Below are 16,834 nucleotides of genomic sequence, written 5' to 3'. Positions count from 1 at the left end.
TGCAGCACAAGAAGTGTAATTGTGGGGTCAAGCATCAGATCCCATCATGTCATTTTGCCAGAGCAGGCAGAGCCCAGGCATAATCCTGGGCTCCCCTTCAATGGCAATCTCTGCTCCTGTAGCTGGAAGCGTATGGCGTATCCCCAGAGCTAGGAACTCCAAATTCTGAAGGGGCTTCCAGTAGCTGGGAGCTCCATCCCCCGATTGGCTCACCCTGATCTCCCCCCCCCCCCCCCCGCCCCGCCCCAAATCAGCTGACAGAGTTCACTAGAGGCTGGGAGCACTGGCCACACGTTCAATTAAAGATGTGATAGAAACCAACACCAATATTATTAGATGTATTTTGTGTGATTACTTTGTTCCTTATTCCTGCTTTTATCACACAATTAATTGAATGAACTTGTGGCCAGGTCACTGCTTAAGATGCAATTATATAAGAATGCTGTCAGCTTTGCCAGTATACCTCTCTGTGTATACTGCTATCCTAGACAGCACGTCTGGATGATTTCCCCAAGTACACAAGCCTTCACATTCTGATGTAAGTATGTGAGTTATAATACCTATGAATCAATCTGGAGCTTCATTCTTCAGGATTTGGTCTGAGATCAGAGCTATCATTTGGGTTGGCAGGCCAGATCTGGACCACTGCATTTCTCCTGAGCCTGATAACCCCATCTCTGCCACTGGAGCCAGCAATACCATCATTAACCCTCACATTCTGGCTGTGCCCCATCACTTGCTCGGTCACCAAAAGGCATCCCCATCAACAATCTCGACCTGGAAATTTGATGGCAGGGCTACCAGAACCCATGGGGTTAATAATGTTGTCACTTGCTGTGCCTGTGGTATAACAAGCACAGTTGATGTCTAGGGAGAACGCTGAAGGAGAGATGAGGAGATGTGTGCAAGGGTTCTAAGAGCAAGAAGGATGAGGGTTTTGAGAGTGGGGTAGGGGAACACATGGTTTTGGGAGTGGGGACAGGCAGACTACACAGATCTGAGAGTTGAGGGGGAGGTGTACAGCTCTAATAGCAGGGGGGTGGCGCAGGGAATGGGACATGGGTTCTGAGACTGGGGGCAGGCAAGATGCACAATTCCAAGAGTTTGCAGGGTGTACGGTTCAAACAGCAGCAGAGGGGCACCTAGGTTCTGAGACTGGGGGAGGGGGATGTGGTTCTGAGATGGGGGACAGCAGTCTTACTCATTCTGGGAACTCCTAAACAGTCCCTAACTGAGTTGCAGAGTGCTCTGCCCAACCTGGCTGTTGCTTTCAAAGCAGCAGCAGCTGGGGACCATTTTGGAGTTCTTGGCATGGATATACTGCTGGGGCATGGTCTCCATAGGGGTGGGGGTGTGATTCAAGCACCCCTCTTAACTTGGCATCCAGGGCAGGCGCCCCTCTTGCCCACCCCTAGTTAAGCTACTGTGCCCTGCCACCATTGAAAGGCTTCCCCAACCCAGATCTTAAACAGGAAATTCTGTGGTGGGGCAAATGGCAGCAGCATTAACACCTTAACTGCTGGGCCTGCCAACACAGTGGTTCTGGCAGGTATAGGGGTTAACACCACCATTGCTCCCCACACTGCAGAAGTTCTAGCCCCATCAGACATGACTTAACCAATCACGGGTCACTTAGACAGCCCTCATCTAAGACTATAGGCAACTATAAGCAATTGGCTTAGGTCAGTTTATTCCAGGATCAGGTCCTAAAACAACTCAGCAAACTTTTTAGCTGTTGATGGCACTGAATTTGGGGAATTAAAAGAGAAACTAACATGTCCATATTGTATTTTAATATTCTAGATGTAGTTCTTAGGCCTGACTCTATTTCTGATTTTTAAAAAATGCTTAGACTTGACATGGCAGCTAATTTTTTTAAATTAAGGGATGAATCCTGCAAAGCCTAATCCATATAGATATCTTTATGGAATACATAAAGATATCTATTTAGGGATACAAATTAAATAGCTTTGAAACTAAAATTCTCAACTTCAAGTGGGATACTGATGTAGGGATAAGAAACTTGCCCAGTAACGGTTGTGTTTTAATGAAAATCTGCACAAGTACCATTTGGGGAGAAAGGCCCACATTGTTAAACGTAGGGACATGGCAGAGTACAGCCACATTGCATTGCATTACTGTACAAATGTACAGTAGCCCATCTAACCAGTGCTGGAATATGAAAAAAAATATTTAACTTTTTCTCAACTTTCCTCATCCTATTTTGCAGTAGTCGAGAAAAGTGGGATACGACAAAATCATGTATGCTCCCTTCAGTTAAAACACTATAATACCAGGTCAGTGCTAACAAGAAAAAAAGGATTTGTATTTTATCCACAACAGCATTTCTAAAATTGGTATATTTTAAAAGTGAATAAAAGTATAATTTTCAAAATCAGCATACATTTCAACGTATGTATATCCTATTCACTATAGACTAAAAAAGTCTTAACAGCCCTGTGGTAAGTAGTAAGTGTTCCCAAAGTTAGCATACACAGCAAACTAGTTACAATTTAAAAACCAGAATAGCTTGATAGAAATTATAAAGTTCTGGGCTCAACATCAACTATTAAGAAATTCTTTAAAATATAATTAATCATTATTATATTTTCCTACAAGTGGTTGCTGGCTGATGTGTTCATAACTGCCTCCTTTAAATAAATAAAAACAAGTCTTTGTTATGTATTTAAAATAACATTATACTGAACTGAAGGGGTGGTGGGACTGTCAGCCACAAACAACCAAAAGCTGTTAAAAGAAACAAGTTAAATCAAACAGTTGCTCTCTGGTAGGTAAGTATCACAGCACATATTGTAGTACCATCACGTGCTAACTTTAAAACACCCCCTTGACACCGAGGCACAATGGATGAGAACATAGTTGCAGTGTTATTTTTGAATTTCCCTGCTTTTTTTTTCAGTCTGAGTTTCAACCTTAACATTATCTCAACTCTAGACTTTTATCTGTGAATATCTAAGTCCTGTCTTGTGGAAAACTAATTACTGAGCTACTGAGAGGCTTCATAATGTCCTGCATTTAAGTCCTGAACATCATACATAATGCATAGGAAGCAGTCTCTGCACTCTGATTACAGAACACTGTCATTAAGTGAGCAAATTAAAGATGTGAATAATTCACTGGCTGAGCTTATTGTCAGTGCTGCATTGTGAAATTAGAATTTCTAATAAGTACTGCAATTTTTTAACCCAATTAACACAGAGAACATCTTGAGTCTGATTAGTACAATAAAAATTATTACCTTATTCTTTTGCTTCACAACAGCCAAATTAAACACTGTACTTAATTATTGCAGCATTCACTGCTTCCATGCTAAATAGAAACCCCCAATATCATTTTAATAAGAGGTCTAATATTTAAGATGCAATAGAAAAATGCACAACATGAAGCTGTAGTTCATTTTTTTTATTGCAAAGTTTGGGGGGGGTTGGTTTTAAGACTTTTGATAATCAGTTTTAGCATCAGCAGTCACCCATGATGTCACTATTAAAGTCCATTTTCGATACAAAGAAGGTATGGGAAAAAATAGAATGGATATAATGGCCAAAGTAATCGTTTTGAATCGACTACCAATACCTTGTGCTTTAACTTTTTTTTCTTTTAAAAATAGATAAATCTCTGTTTTGCCTGCCAGTGAGTTGAAACTGAGCAGACAAGCTGTTTCAAAAGAGCACTTTAGAAATAGACTTTCTAAAACCCAGGAAGGAGAAGCAGGTTTCTTACCTCGGGTCCCTCTGGCACGGGATCACCTCCTTTCATCCTCGCGGGGAGAGGAGTCCGGCTGAGCAGGCAGCATGTTGATCTTCCCCCACACCCGGCGCCTGCTGCCATATTAACTAAAGCAAATGATCCTTGAGGTTGCCGCTTTTGTCTCCTAATATTTTTCCCGTGCTGCCTTTTCATGCTAACCCCCCCCCCCACCCCCGCACATCTGGCAATGAGCACCGCTGGTTGCAGCTGTTGCAAAGTGCTCTCCCCTCCCACGTCTGTCCAGATCCTTTTTCATCCCCACCCAACCTGGGGAAGTTGGATCCCCGAGCCGGGCTGGAAAGGATGAGGCGGTTTAGCAATGAGGTTTCCTGGATCCCCCACAACCTCTCCTAAAAGACAGTGACTGCAGCAACCGTCTCGCGGTTTCGTCGAGTTATTTCAGCCTGTGCGTGCAACAGGGAGAGAGAGAAAGCAAGAAAAAGAGGAGTCAGAAAAATCAGGCAGACACAATGCAAATAGAAAGAGCAAGACCGAGGGAAACACAGAGACCGAGGGGGAGGGAGAGGGGGCTGTCAGTGTAGATAAATCTGCATATGGAAATCAGGGTTATCCCGGACACAGTTTTAGTTAGCCGTGATGTGCTGCTTTTTTAATTAGAAGGGGGGGGGTGTTATACAAACAGAAGAGTTTTTCTTTGCAGTCAGCAGAGGGGGCGGAGGGGCTCTTCCGGCTCACGACACCACAACTTTTCCTTTGCTTTCTGTAGAGGAACGTTTCTGCCTGGTTTGAAAGTTTCAGGCGCTGCTCCCAGGCAGCGGCGCCGGGGAGCGGCTCCCGGAGGGGCAGCGCCCGCTCCCCGCTCCCACGCTGCTCCCTGGGGGCCGGATCCTGGCCCCGGCAGGACCCACGGGGTGTTCCCCCCGCCACGCGCCCGTCTCTTCATGGGCTCCTCCGCGGGCCTCTTAGTGGGAGTGGGTCCCGGTGCGGGTCAGGCCCCCGCGTCCACACGGGCTGCAGCGTGGGGCGGAGGGTCAGGGCCCCACGTCCACACTAGCTGGGGTGTGTGTGTGTGTATAGGGGTGTCGGGCCCCTGCGTCCACACTAGCTGGGGTGTAGGGCTGGGGTGTAGGGGGGTGTCAGGTTGGAGTGGGGGAGGGTCTGTGCCAGGCCCTGGCGTCCACACTAGCTGGAGAGTGTGTGTGTAAGCTGTCAGGCTGGAGTGTGCGTGTGCGCGCGCACACACGGAAAGAAAGGGGTGCCAGGCCCCCTCGTTCACGCTGGCTGATGCCCGTTGGGAGCGGAGAGAGTAGGAGCTGCAGAAGGAGATGCGGTGTCCTGCCGACAGGGACATTTGGGGGTGGGGGGCGGTGCCCATACACAGGGGCTGCGGCTGGGGGCGGTGCCGCACGCGGTCGCGGGGCGGGGCCCAGGCAACGCCAAGACGGAAGGGGTGGCAAAGGAGCCTGAGCCAATCGGAGCCCCGCGCTCATGCGCAGTAGGCCTTCTCAGAGCGCGCGGGACGGACAGAAGGGTCGGGAAGCACCGGGTGCTGGGAGGACGTGCGGAGACCGGCAGGTACGGCCCGCTCCGCGCCTGCGCCCCCGCCCCGGGGTCCTGGCCGCGCCCCTCCCCCCATACACCCTGGGCTGTGGCCGCGGGGCCCCTGGGCCGGCCGCTTCCCCCCCCCCCTCCCCCCGAGCTCCCCCTTATCCCTGGAGACTGGAGCTGGCTGGTGCTGCAGGGGGCTGGGGAAGGCCACAGCAAGGGTCTCCCCTGCCTGAAGTGGCTTCTCCTTTGAGTACCGTCTGCCCACCCAGGGGCCCGGCGAGCCCCCTGTAAGGAGCTGGAGACACCCCGGGGTGCCCCAGCACCTGTCTGCACCTCCCTGTGGTGGGGTGTGCTGTACCCAGAACACACGGCTTATGCGCAGCACCGGAGCTGGCCGCAGGTCCTTGGGGAAGCCGCGCACGAACAGGTGCTTTCCTGGTCAAGCACCCGCAGCCTGTGTTTCCAGCGCGCGGGAATCCCACCTTTCCTTCCTAAAGAAATTGGTATTTGGGGGTTGGAGGATGACTTTCTAGCCGCGGTGTGTTGCGGTTCTGGTAGCCTGTCTCGACGGGCGCCGTCCCAGGGACAAGGAGGCTTGAGGGTAAAGCTTTGCCTTGCCTTGGGCCATGTCAGAAATCAGCCTGTCGGGAACAGCCATGTTTTCCTCTGCTTAGTGAAGTGTCCTTTGCTTAAGTGTGTGGCCTCAGGACTGAATAAAGGCTGTTAGGATTTTCCTGAAAATGTGGAGAATGAGTTAGTTTGGGGACTTTAACAGTGCAACACTGATAGTGCTGTGTACAGGTTTCCCTCGATTTATGTGGGTTCTTTATATGTGAATTTGTTCTTATGCGATGGCAGACAGGGTTCCGTGGGTGAATTTGATATCTTTTATTAGACCAACCCAAATGGTTGGAGAATAGTTATTGAGCAAGCTTTTGGGTTCAAAAACCCTTCGTCAGGCTAAGGAAGTTTCAGCAGTTGGTGTGTGCTCTTCCTGGATGGAATGCGATGACCATATTTAGACCCATAATTGGTTATACGGGAGGTAAATTTGCTCTTATGTGATCAGCATAGATGGACCCCCCTACCAAGTGTGGCTGGCGCCAGCTGCCTGCAACCACTGAGCTGCACCAAGCTCCACCTGTCTCCCTCTGCCTGGGCTCACCCCAGCTCCTGGGCTGTGCTGTGCCATGCTGTGGTGCAGGCAGCTGGTGTCGTCTGCTCCCAGGGCTGCTCTAGCACCGGCTGGGATGAGTGTGGACAAGCAGAGCCCCGGGCGGTGTGGGGCGCAGCACTCACCCCAGCCCCAGCTGCAGCGGCCCCGGGAGCAGCCAACACCAGCTGCCTGTACCAGGGCATGGTGCAGCCCAGGAGCAGAGGTGAGTGGGGCAGGCGGAACATGGTGCAGCCCAGCGGAACATGGTGCAGTCAGCTGGTCCCGGGGCCACTGCAGCTGGGGCTAGGGTGAGTGCCACTCCCTTCCCTTTGCTTTGCTGCCTTGTGTAGCCCTGGGAATGGCACCCTTCCCCTACTCCTTCTTTAGTCCCAGCCTCACTCCTTCCCTTACCACCATGGGAACCTATCCCTATTTATTACATTGCAAAGTGGGTTCACTTCATGCAAATTCGATTTATGTGCCGTTCTCTGGGAACACATGTACAGCATAAATCAAGGGAAAACTGTACTTATTGGGCGCATCTACATGTGATGCTACATCACTGTAGTGTCCCAAGGGCAAAATCCATGACACAGCAGCCACGTTGCTGTAGTGACACACTATAACGGGTAAGCATGTCCCTGTTGTAGTGCATCGCTACAGCAATGTACAGGCAGTCCTCAGACTTATGACACAATTGATTCCTGAAAACCATGTCTTAAGTCAAAACGTTGTAACTTGGAACCAATTTTCCCATAGGAAACAGTATTATAAATGAGGGATTGGTTCCTGAACCAAGGCCCAATACCCTATTTTCACCAAAAATAACCCAGAATTTTGTACTCAGTCAGTTATTGATGAGTAATATAGCTACAATAATGTAAATAGCAATCATATTGATTTGGAAGGACTTGTTTGAGGTGACTTTGCTGGACCTTTTGAAGGGCTCTTGGTTGGACTTTTTGAAGCATTCTGGGCTGGAGTCTTCTCAGGAGTCTTGGCTGCAGGTTTTTCTGGAGTTCTGTCTGCTTTCTTAAAGGAAGTGTCCAAGGAAGTTTGGACAGACACTCTCCAGGGAGATGGGTGATGCAGCGAACTTGTTTGTTGGTGTGGTGTGATGTCAGATCAAGTGTTATAAAGTCAAAACTGATGTCAGGAAGTTGAAACAGGGTGTCAATTTATAAATGTTGTAAGCGCAAAACATTGCAACTAGAAACGTAAGTTGAGGACTGCCTGTAGTGCCTAAAAATAGCTGTGTGCACAGCGCGTTACTGGCTGTTACTGCACCGTCTTTTAGTACTTCCAAGTACTAAATGATGGTGCAGTAACAACAGCACCATAGTGGCACGTATAGACGTGCCCACTGAGTAGAGATTACAGCTCTATCAGTGCTGTGGTATTAACAGTCCCCAAACTAACTTCTATCATTTTCATAGGTTCTAATGGCTAGGTTTGAGGTTGCTGTTAAATACCTTGAAACACAAGAGCTGATGCTGACAGCTTTGAAAATCAGGGAAGTAGCAACCCTGCAGGTGACTAGCTCCCATCGTTTTCGAGGCTTCTGATAGCAGCCCTTCAGCAGCTGCCTTCCCTTCAGTGTCTCTTCTGTAGTTTATTTTCTAATCAGTTGCTCTGTGGCTGGCTGTTACAATTAGGATGGAGGTAACCCAGTACAATTAAATTGCATGCTAACCAGTAGGCCTGAAACTAATATGCAGTGGACCAAAGTTTTGTTACAGTATGTATAAATAGCAATACATGTGGACTGATGTGTCCATTAAGCAAATTATGCAATTATCTGGCATCTGTATACAATACCACAGTGGCTCCCAAACTTTTCATACTGAGGGCATGTTTATTTTCTGGATTAAAATTAGCAGCACACTTCAATCTTACACTTAGAAAGGGTGTGTGTGTATCAAACACATAACATATTCCATTTCCCTGCCAGAGGAAATCAGTGCCTAGAGCAGAGCACACTGTTGGGAGCATGGGGTGGGGTTGGTGTCGGGGCTGCCTGGGTCAGGGGAAGGCAAAGGCAGCAGCAGCAAAGAGTTTGCGGAGGAGTAGCATGCACCGCTGAAATAGTAGGTCCAGTGCAGGGTGTGAGATGGGGGAGTAGAGCATTTACCTCCTCAGGAAGGGGGAATCTCATGGCACACTTCCATCACATGCTGCACACCCTTTGGGAATTACTGCAGTAGCATAACTAAATGGGGACAATCAAGGCACCAGTCCCAGATGCTAGATTAGCAGCCACTGTGCTACTGACCTGGTTGTCACTCTGCTGGCTTCCCAGCTGCTGTTACACTCCCTGCTGCCACTGAAGGAGCAAAACTGCCCAGTTATACCTTTTTCTGTGTAAAGGAAGTACACTGTTCTGTTTTTAAAAGAGTCTTTCCTTTACTCAGAGGAAAGTTATCAAGCAGGCATGTGAACGGTTAAACGATTAATTGTTTAACCAATAACTGCACTGATAACCAGTTATAGCTTACCAGTTATCATTTAGTTCAGGACAGGACACCATCTAGCAGGGAAGAGAAGCCACATGGTATACGAGCAGGAACCAGGAAGTCAGGGCAGATGGTAAGGAGGAGGAGCGAGAATGATGGGAGTGGGGACGTAGGACTAGTACCAATGGCTAGGCTCTGTGGACCTCGGTACAGCTGCTTGCTACCTCAGTGCTGCCTGCCACAAGCAGCCCAGGCTCTGGGCAGGCCCCTGCTACCCATCCCAGAGCCTAGCCTAGTTCTGTTTACTGCAAACTATAATAAAGCTTATTAATATTTTCAAGGAGAAGTTCAAAGTGAGATGTCAGAGGTTGAAATATCACTGTTGTGATGCTATCTTTTGAGTAAACAGTGCTATAGAGTAAATTTGATCATGTACAAAGAGTATCAAGTAGGGATTCACTGATAGAGATTTTGGGGGCCAATACTGATAGCCAATATTTAAGGAGGCATATCAGCCAATACCAATCCAATATCTAGGTGGTAAGTCCGGTGTGGTGGAAGGGGAGTGGGGCAGGAAGGGTCGTGGGGGGGGCAGATCAATGCCCCCCATGGTGAGGGAGGGAGGGAGGGGGCAAGGGGAGGCGCTGCCTGGGGGGGGTGGTGTAGGACGGAGGAACAGCTGGGGTGGGGTGGGGGGAGCAGCTCCTGCCGCTGCTTGCACACCAGGAGGGCGGTGGGGTGTGCCCCTCTGGATCTGCATGGGGTGGACAGACAGGCTGGAGCCAGTGCTACACAGCACTTCTTGGTGGGGCTGGGCTCGGAGTGGGTGCCGATGGGGCTGGAAGGAGGCTGTGGCCACCCCAAATTTCGCTGCAGCTCTGCTCCCAGACCTGCGCTGCCCGGCACAACCTGGCTCCATGTCCCTTCTCCATCCATGCACTGGGAAGAGCTGAGGCTGCTCCAGGTGGCTGATGGCAACGGTGGCACTGAAAGCGAAGCTGTGTCAAAGTTTGGAATGGCTGTAGCCCCCTCCCAGCACCACTGGCATCCGCTGCAAAGCTTTTCCAGTGCTGCGTGGGACTCTTCTCAGCAGGGGTGGGCTGGGAGCGGGTGCTGAGAAGGGGCTTTAGCCACTCCAAATTTGACCGCAGCCAGTCTTGGCTCTTCCTGGTGCACGGGTGGAGGCGGGACGTGGAGCCAGATTGCGCTGGGTAGTGTGGAGTTGAGAGTGGAGCTGTGGCGAAATTTGGGGTGGCTGTAGCCCCTCCCAGCGCCACTGGTGCCTGTTCCGAGCCCAGCCCTCGATGGGAAGAGCCCTGCACAGCCCTGCCTCCAGCTCACCTGCCCCAGAACTGGAGGGCATGTTCTCTCCTGGGCTGCAAGCAGCGGCAGGAGCCGTCCCCCTCCCTTACGAGCCATGCCTCCATCCCATGCTCCCACCCTGCCTGGGCAGTGCCTGTCCCCTCCCCCTCCCACTGCGGGGGCATTCATCTGCCCCCTTCTTCCCCCGCTTCTGACTTACCAGCTGGAGGCAGCTCTCCATGCTGCTGGCTCTGCCCTGTGCTGTGCAGTGACTGTGTGCAGCATGGGTATTTATCAGCCAAATTATTGGGCCCATAGGGCCGATATCTAATATAGCAAATTTTCTTTTTATTGGTACTGAACCAAGATCAGACCGATGTATCAGGGACTACCAGGAACTAAAATGAAACCAGTTTTTGGATAACATACAGATAGATGGCTATGGAATATCTATATAGCTATTTGTGTGCTACATAAAAAAAAAAAATAAAAAAATATTCCTATATTTTAAAGTAATTTATGATATTTCTGTAAGATAGAAGCCTCTCTTTAGTCTTCCTTCTCTCTCTCTTTTTTCCCCCTCCCTCTCATCTGATTTTCAGGCATCTGGGAAAATAGATTTTAAATCTAAACTTCCTTGCAGGCTCAGCAAAATCAGAATTTAGCTGTGTAGTAAGCTTACCTACATTAATCTACATTACCTACATTATAGTAATCTACATTACTATACATTATACTAATCTACATTATAGTAACCTACATTAATCTACATTACCTACAATATGTAAATTACATGATTGCAAATTAATATTGGGGTGGTGCTTCAGTCTGAAGATTTACTGCTATTGTAACATGTACATGACTTCCAGTGCTCACTTGTAGGGCATGGGTAACTAGGGATCCAGTTTTCGATTCAGTAGCAAAAATGTAGGTACTAGATAACTAAGTTTTCTTTATGTTTGCTCTAAATATATTTTCCAGGTATAGGTGAAAGCAATGGATAATGACTTCACTCCTGCACTCACATCTCCATACCTCACTGAAAGTTTAGAGCTGGCTATGGAAGTGGAAATGGAAAACTCCAGACCACCTTGTTTTTCCTGTGCTTTAGATAGCCAAAATGGAGGGAGACACTTCTCCGGAGAGTCTTATCTAGCAACTGGGTCTCTTAAGAGGTAAGTTTATATTATAGTTAATATAATGTATATTATGTTCTTAGAATGTTTCAAATTTTTCTTTCTATAGCTGTTGGTTCTTTGGAGTTACTGTTTTTTATCTTTGAATCTGTTTTCTCCTTTAAGCATTTGTAACCCTCAAATTAGCCTTTCACTTAAAATAGTGGTCAGAGAAACTAATGCTGCCACCAGTCCAGCAAAGATACGCTATTTATTTATTACATTTACATGTCACTCTTCCCAGCAAAGGGTCAGTAAGAGATCAATACAACATAACAAGCAAATGGAATAGAATATAAAACACAACCTCCTTGCTAAATGCCCAAAGATATAAATCTTATTCTATGATGATAACTTCTAATTATATACTATTTTAGATAATATATTCATGTAACCTTTTTAGAAAAGTGTTATCAAGCCACAACAGGCCATGGATTATATTAAGGGCCCAATTTTATGGGGTTCCCAGAGGCTCCTCTATAGATTAGTAAAGATTAAAGAAAACCACTCTACCCAATGGGGCTCAGTGCTCAGTCTAAAAGATCTTGTTAAGCATCTCTGTAATGCTTAGTTTCAGTTCTCGAACTGTGGATTTATCTCTCCAGAGAGAATGTCCTTGTTAATAGAAGTATAAGGAGATGAGTGATAACAGACCTGATTATCTACCCATCAGCCCTCTTGTTTCTCCGCAAGTCTGTGTACGTAGTCTCAAGCCCTTACCTTGCTCTAAAAGTGCAAAGTTTCAAGAAGTTAAGTGCACTTTTTATAGAAACGAATGATTAAATCAAGGCTTCCTGACCAGTGATTTAAATCATGATTTAAAACTATTTGATTCAAGTCAAATCCACCTGAAGTTGTCAGGAGCCCTGTGTGATAGAGGTAGGCCGGCCTGGCTCCACTCCTTGCCATTATGTGCAGCTCCTGGAATTGGGTTGAGCTGTGAACTGCTGGGCAGCAGTGCCTGTCTGGGCCATGAGAGCTCCAAGGGCCAGCTACTGGCTCCTGCTGCTGCTGCTGGTGGTAGGGGTGTGCTCCAGAGCAGAGGAAGTGTGCAGGCAGGATCCCCACACCCCCTACCCTTCCTCACACCCCAGAAATTCCACACACCCACACCCTGTCCCCACTACCCCCCACATGTACACGCACCACACAACATACCCTACACCCCCCACACACACAGCCACACACACACTCACACTCACCCCACCAGCCACACCCCCCCCTCCCCCCCAACACACACACAATATACAAGAGTAAGGCTTTATTTTTGAATTACTATGCAATCACCTCTATATACAATACACCAGTGTGCCGTCAGAAATGAACTGATGTGCCGTGGAATTTTGCCATGGAAATGATCTACAATGAGCTACAATAGGTATGAGGATGGGGAATGCCTTAACAGGTGTGCCGTGGAAAAAGTTTATTCATGTAAGTGGGCCTTGGGCTAGAAAAGTTTGGAAAACACTGCACTACACAAACACAAATCAGGACAAAATATTTCTTGAAATAAAATGAATGTATGTTATAGTAGATGTTTGCCTTTTAGTATATGATTTGTTTGGGTTTTTTGGGTTCCAAGATGGAACACCCTGTGCCCCCCGCCCCTCCCCCCTTCTCCTCCTTAAAAGGAGTACTTCCAGGGCAAGGGGAGGATTTCCTGTGGCAAAATTCAGGAGTTAGCTTGTGGGATTTTTGGCCCTTAGATAGCAGCCAGGAGGCAGGGCACCTGACAAGGGGCAGGGCTACCCTTGCGTCCCTCAACAGCTCACTAAAGCTCATTAAGCGACCCTCCAGTCGAAATAATTGCCCAGTCCAGTCTAGAGCACTTGTGGCCAACCTGGGGCACATATACCACAAGTGGTAGGGACAGCCATGGGAGTGGGCGTGGGCAGTGCGGGGCGGGGCCCAGGCAGCACCGAGGCGGAAGGGGCTGCAAAGGAGCCTGGGCCAATCAGAGCCCCACATGCATGTGCAGTAGGTCAGTGCATGCACGTGGGATGCAGTAGGCCGGCTCGTGGCAGGTTGGGGATGGGACAGAACAGTGGCAGATAGGGAAGCAGAAATCAGAGCAACAGGTTTGGCAGGGGAAGTGGATTAAAGTGGCACTTGGGGAGGGTGTGGAGCTAATTTGTGGCACGCCTGCCAAAACGTTTGGCCCCCACTGTTCCAGAGTTAGTTATTTATAAAATGTCACAAACTGTGGATAGATTCATTTTGTGCGGGCCGGGGGCGAGCCGGGCCCGTCTTTGCGCACGCGGGCTGTGGCCAGCAGCCCGGGCACGCGGGGCCGGAGGAGACCGTACAGCGGCAAGGCACGCACGGGCTAGAATTAGTCACAGAGGCGTAATGGTTGATTTAAAGATTATTTACTTACACCCAAGATGGTCACGGTGTAGGCTGGACAGTTTCCAGGTGCAGCTCCGCTTAAATCCTCGTTGGAGGACTACGACAAATTCGGTTCTTTGGCCCCGGAGTTGTTAAGGCTCCGCGGGTTCGGCAATTTCTTTCTCACAGAGTTGTTGAAGCTCCGTGGGTTTGGTTCAGCTCTCTGGCCCCGGAGTTATTAAAGCTCCGTGGGTTCGGCAATTGAGCATATAGGAAAGGGATACGTCTAGGATTGCGCTCGGCGACGGGGAGAGGCCAGAGGCTGTTTAGACCTCTGTTGCCTTCTTAAGAAATGCGTTGGGTCCGTGAGGATCCGCAGCGCTTAGAGATCTTCACGCTCTCTAACTGATTTCTCTCCAACTTGGGCGGAAGCCACCCAAGCTCTTTATACGGCTAGCAAGCCAATCGCTAGCCGCCACGTGTGCATGTATTAGAATCGGCCAGTGACGTGGCACGGATCTTCATACAAATGGCGGGAACTCCTTTGCACCGTGCATTTCTGAGATGCAAAAGAAATGCACCATGCAAAGAAAGCTACAAATTTGGCGGGAATACTCCGTTGCACCGGGGTTCTCTTCTGCAGCAGAGAACTCCACCATGCAAGGAAGGTGCAATTTAGCGGGAACATAATTTAGCAGTGCCGAAGCGTGCACAAACAAAAACTCACAACTTTGGGTTGTGACACGTTTTAGCTGTTGAAGTCCTTTTTTTTTTTTTTGTATCAGCATTCAAGGTATTTCTTATAAGGGCTAGTAAGTGACCACAGAAAAATAAATGCTCATCCTGTAGCTGGTTATTAGGCATGCTATACCTATTGGGTGAACGCTTTTTTCAACACTGACATACATTTTCAGTGGAGAGCTTTAGTTGATGTAGCAGCCACTCCTGCCATATTAAGAACAAGCTGCGTTGCATGCCTCAAATAGGCCCTGCTGTAAGAATAAAGATGTTTTAGGAAAGGTAGGCTGCTAGTTTTTCTTTATTTCTAAAATTTATTGTAGCTTGTGACAAGGAGTTGTTTTTATACTGTTGGAGGTAGGAGCTGACACATTTTATATACTAGATATTATATTGCTACAAAACCGTCTTTCTTTGGTGAATGGTCTAGAACTTTCTGTCTCCAGTATGCGCATGACTGATATACTAATAAAATAATGCCGATGCATGAGTCAGCCATAGGTATTGTCTGTATACCAGAAGATCCTGTGAATAGTAATGACCGTTTTTCAGGCTTCTGCTGAGACTGGATCCTTCTCCAACTGACTATGAAGATGATACTGTGGAAATATTTGGCTTTCAATGGGTCACTGAAACTGCATTAGTTGAATCCTGCCGACTTCTATTTGGCTTACTGAGGTATGATATTTTTGTGTGCTTTTATCTCTGACCTGTTTCAATGATTTAACTATGCACTGTATGGTGAAGTAACTTTTTTTTTTTTTTAAACTTCTGTGTTTTATAATTATGAGATTTGTTAACAACTATGTACAATACAGGGAGTAAAAACCATGAACAGTGTAATCTAATGAGTGGTAGGTGACTTGCTGCTAGAGTAACTTGAGTTGATTAACTATGTAGTAGTGAATTATGCACTGTAGAACTGCAGGATAGTGTGACTTGATGTTGAGTTTCTCAGTGGTACGGTGTGCATTTTTAAATGCACCAGACTTGGAATAAAAAAGAAGTACATTTGTTAAAATACTACAATCAATTCACAACATACAGTAATACATATTTAGCTTTAGAGTACATCTCAAAATTGCATCAGGTTTTCCTTTTAATGAAGTAATGTTACCCATATAGTTTAAATAATATCTGAAATTTCTTTTTCAAGCTTTTTTGTGTGAATAGAAAAGTGGATGTTATAAATCAAATACTGTTAAGTGCTGGATGCACCATGTTCTTTAGTTGTTTGGATTAGGGTAGCTTCAGCAATCTCTTTGGATACAGCTACTCTGTGTTTGACTAATTCAGTGTAGATGTTTAATCTGGTCAGTGCAAATACACAAATCACTGATAATCCTCTTTGCTACTGTTAATCCTCAGGATGTACAGCTCATATGGAGGCTGGATAGGGGGGCTTTTATATGGTGCTTCAAACATACGTTGTATATCCCAACACTCCTTTGATTACAGTGGCTTCTATGGCACCTTGAGGCTATAGCCGTAGGCATGTTACGGAAAGTACTTTTAATAAAGTCTGGTGTTTAGACCATGATGGCATAGGTCCTGAAAAAACAAAAAGTGAGTTTTTTTTTAAAACAAACAAACTGCTTGTATGAGAGAACTTTCTACTGGAAGATAATAGCTAAGAAAGAGATGGAAAGATAGCTTGTTAACCTCTGATCAGTTGGAAAAAAAAATTCTATTCAATATTCTACTTGACTTATTCCATAGTTAATGGAATTTCATCACAGAAAGAAGTAGGGGTGTGCTGATAGAGATTTTTGGGGCTGATGCCAATGGCCAATATTTAAAGAGGCTTATCAGCCGATACCGATCCAGTATCTGATACAGATGCCTCCAACTGGTAAGTCTGGTGTGGTGGAAGGAGAGGGGGGAGGAAAGGGGTGTGGTGGGGCAGATCAACGCCCCCCACAGTGAGGGAGGGGGTGGGGGCAGGTGCTACCCAAGTTGGGGGGGAGTGGAGCTGCGGCTTGTAGAAGGCGAGGTGGCTCCTGCCACTGCTTACATCTCGGGGTTGCAAGCAAGTAACTTTAGTCATGTAAGCAGCATTTTGGGACACTTGTACAGGTAGTAGGGTCTAAAAATCTGTGCAACTCACTGGATTCTTCTGGGCCTTCTCAGAAGGATGGACTCTGGCTACTTATGTTCTGTACAGATCATATCCCACCTGGGTAAGTATGTAAACTGTCTGAAGTCCCAGAAATGTAAGTAACAGAATACTATGGCTAGCCATGGAAGGAAGAATGGAACCTCCTCCTACTTTTCAGTCCAGTAGCTTAGTGTTTAGCAACTTGCCAGTTGCTTACTGATTCAAGTTCTGGGCCCCCCTCACACAGAGGGGTTTGATCCTATACCTCCCACATAAACGAAAGAACCATTAGACCTTTGGATAATTA

The 16,834-nt window shown here is 47.3% G+C and overlaps 1 protein-coding gene and 1 long non-coding RNA gene across 6 annotated transcripts in view; one reads left to right on the top strand and one right to left on the bottom strand.

The window, feature by feature from the left end:
• Positions 1-5,085, bottom strand: part of LOC132252103 (uncharacterized) — a 519,299-nt gene extending 514,214 nt beyond the window's left edge. For 2 of the 4 annotated variants that reach the window (XR_009463850.1, XR_009463851.1), the window contains exon 1: positions 3,742-3,935. This is a non-coding gene — a long non-coding RNA (uncharacterized LOC132252103). Of the gene's footprint in view, positions 1-3,741; positions 3,937-4,035 lie in introns of those variants that run through there. The other 2 variants (XR_009463852.1, XR_009463853.1) reach the window with 2 other exon arrangements.
• Positions 5,086-5,209: 124 nt separating this feature from the next.
• MMS22L (MMS22 like, DNA repair protein) overlaps positions 5,210-16,834 on the top strand; it is a 166,885-nt gene continuing 155,260 nt past the window's right edge. Inside the window, exons 1-3 of one of the 2 annotated variants that reach the window (XM_019486393.2) lie at positions 5,210-5,304; positions 11,170-11,363; positions 14,982-15,107. In XM_019486393.2, the coding sequence (XP_019341938.1) occupies positions 11,185-11,363; positions 14,982-15,107 (305 nt within the window). In that variant the 5' untranslated portion in view covers positions 5,210-5,304; positions 11,170-11,184. The remainder of the gene's footprint in view (positions 5,305-11,169; positions 11,364-14,981; positions 15,108-16,834) is intronic. The other variant, XM_014611080.3, reaches the window with a different exon arrangement.

The sequence above is a fragment of the Alligator mississippiensis genome, chromosome 1 (genome assembly GCF_030867095.1).
Source record: "Alligator mississippiensis isolate rAllMis1 chromosome 1, rAllMis1, whole genome shotgun sequence".
NCBI classification, from domain to species: Eukaryota; Metazoa; Chordata; order Crocodylia; family Alligatoridae; genus Alligator; species Alligator mississippiensis.
The sequence above is the reverse complement of the archived record's forward strand: the minus strand, read 5'-3'. Positions and strand labels throughout refer to the sequence as shown.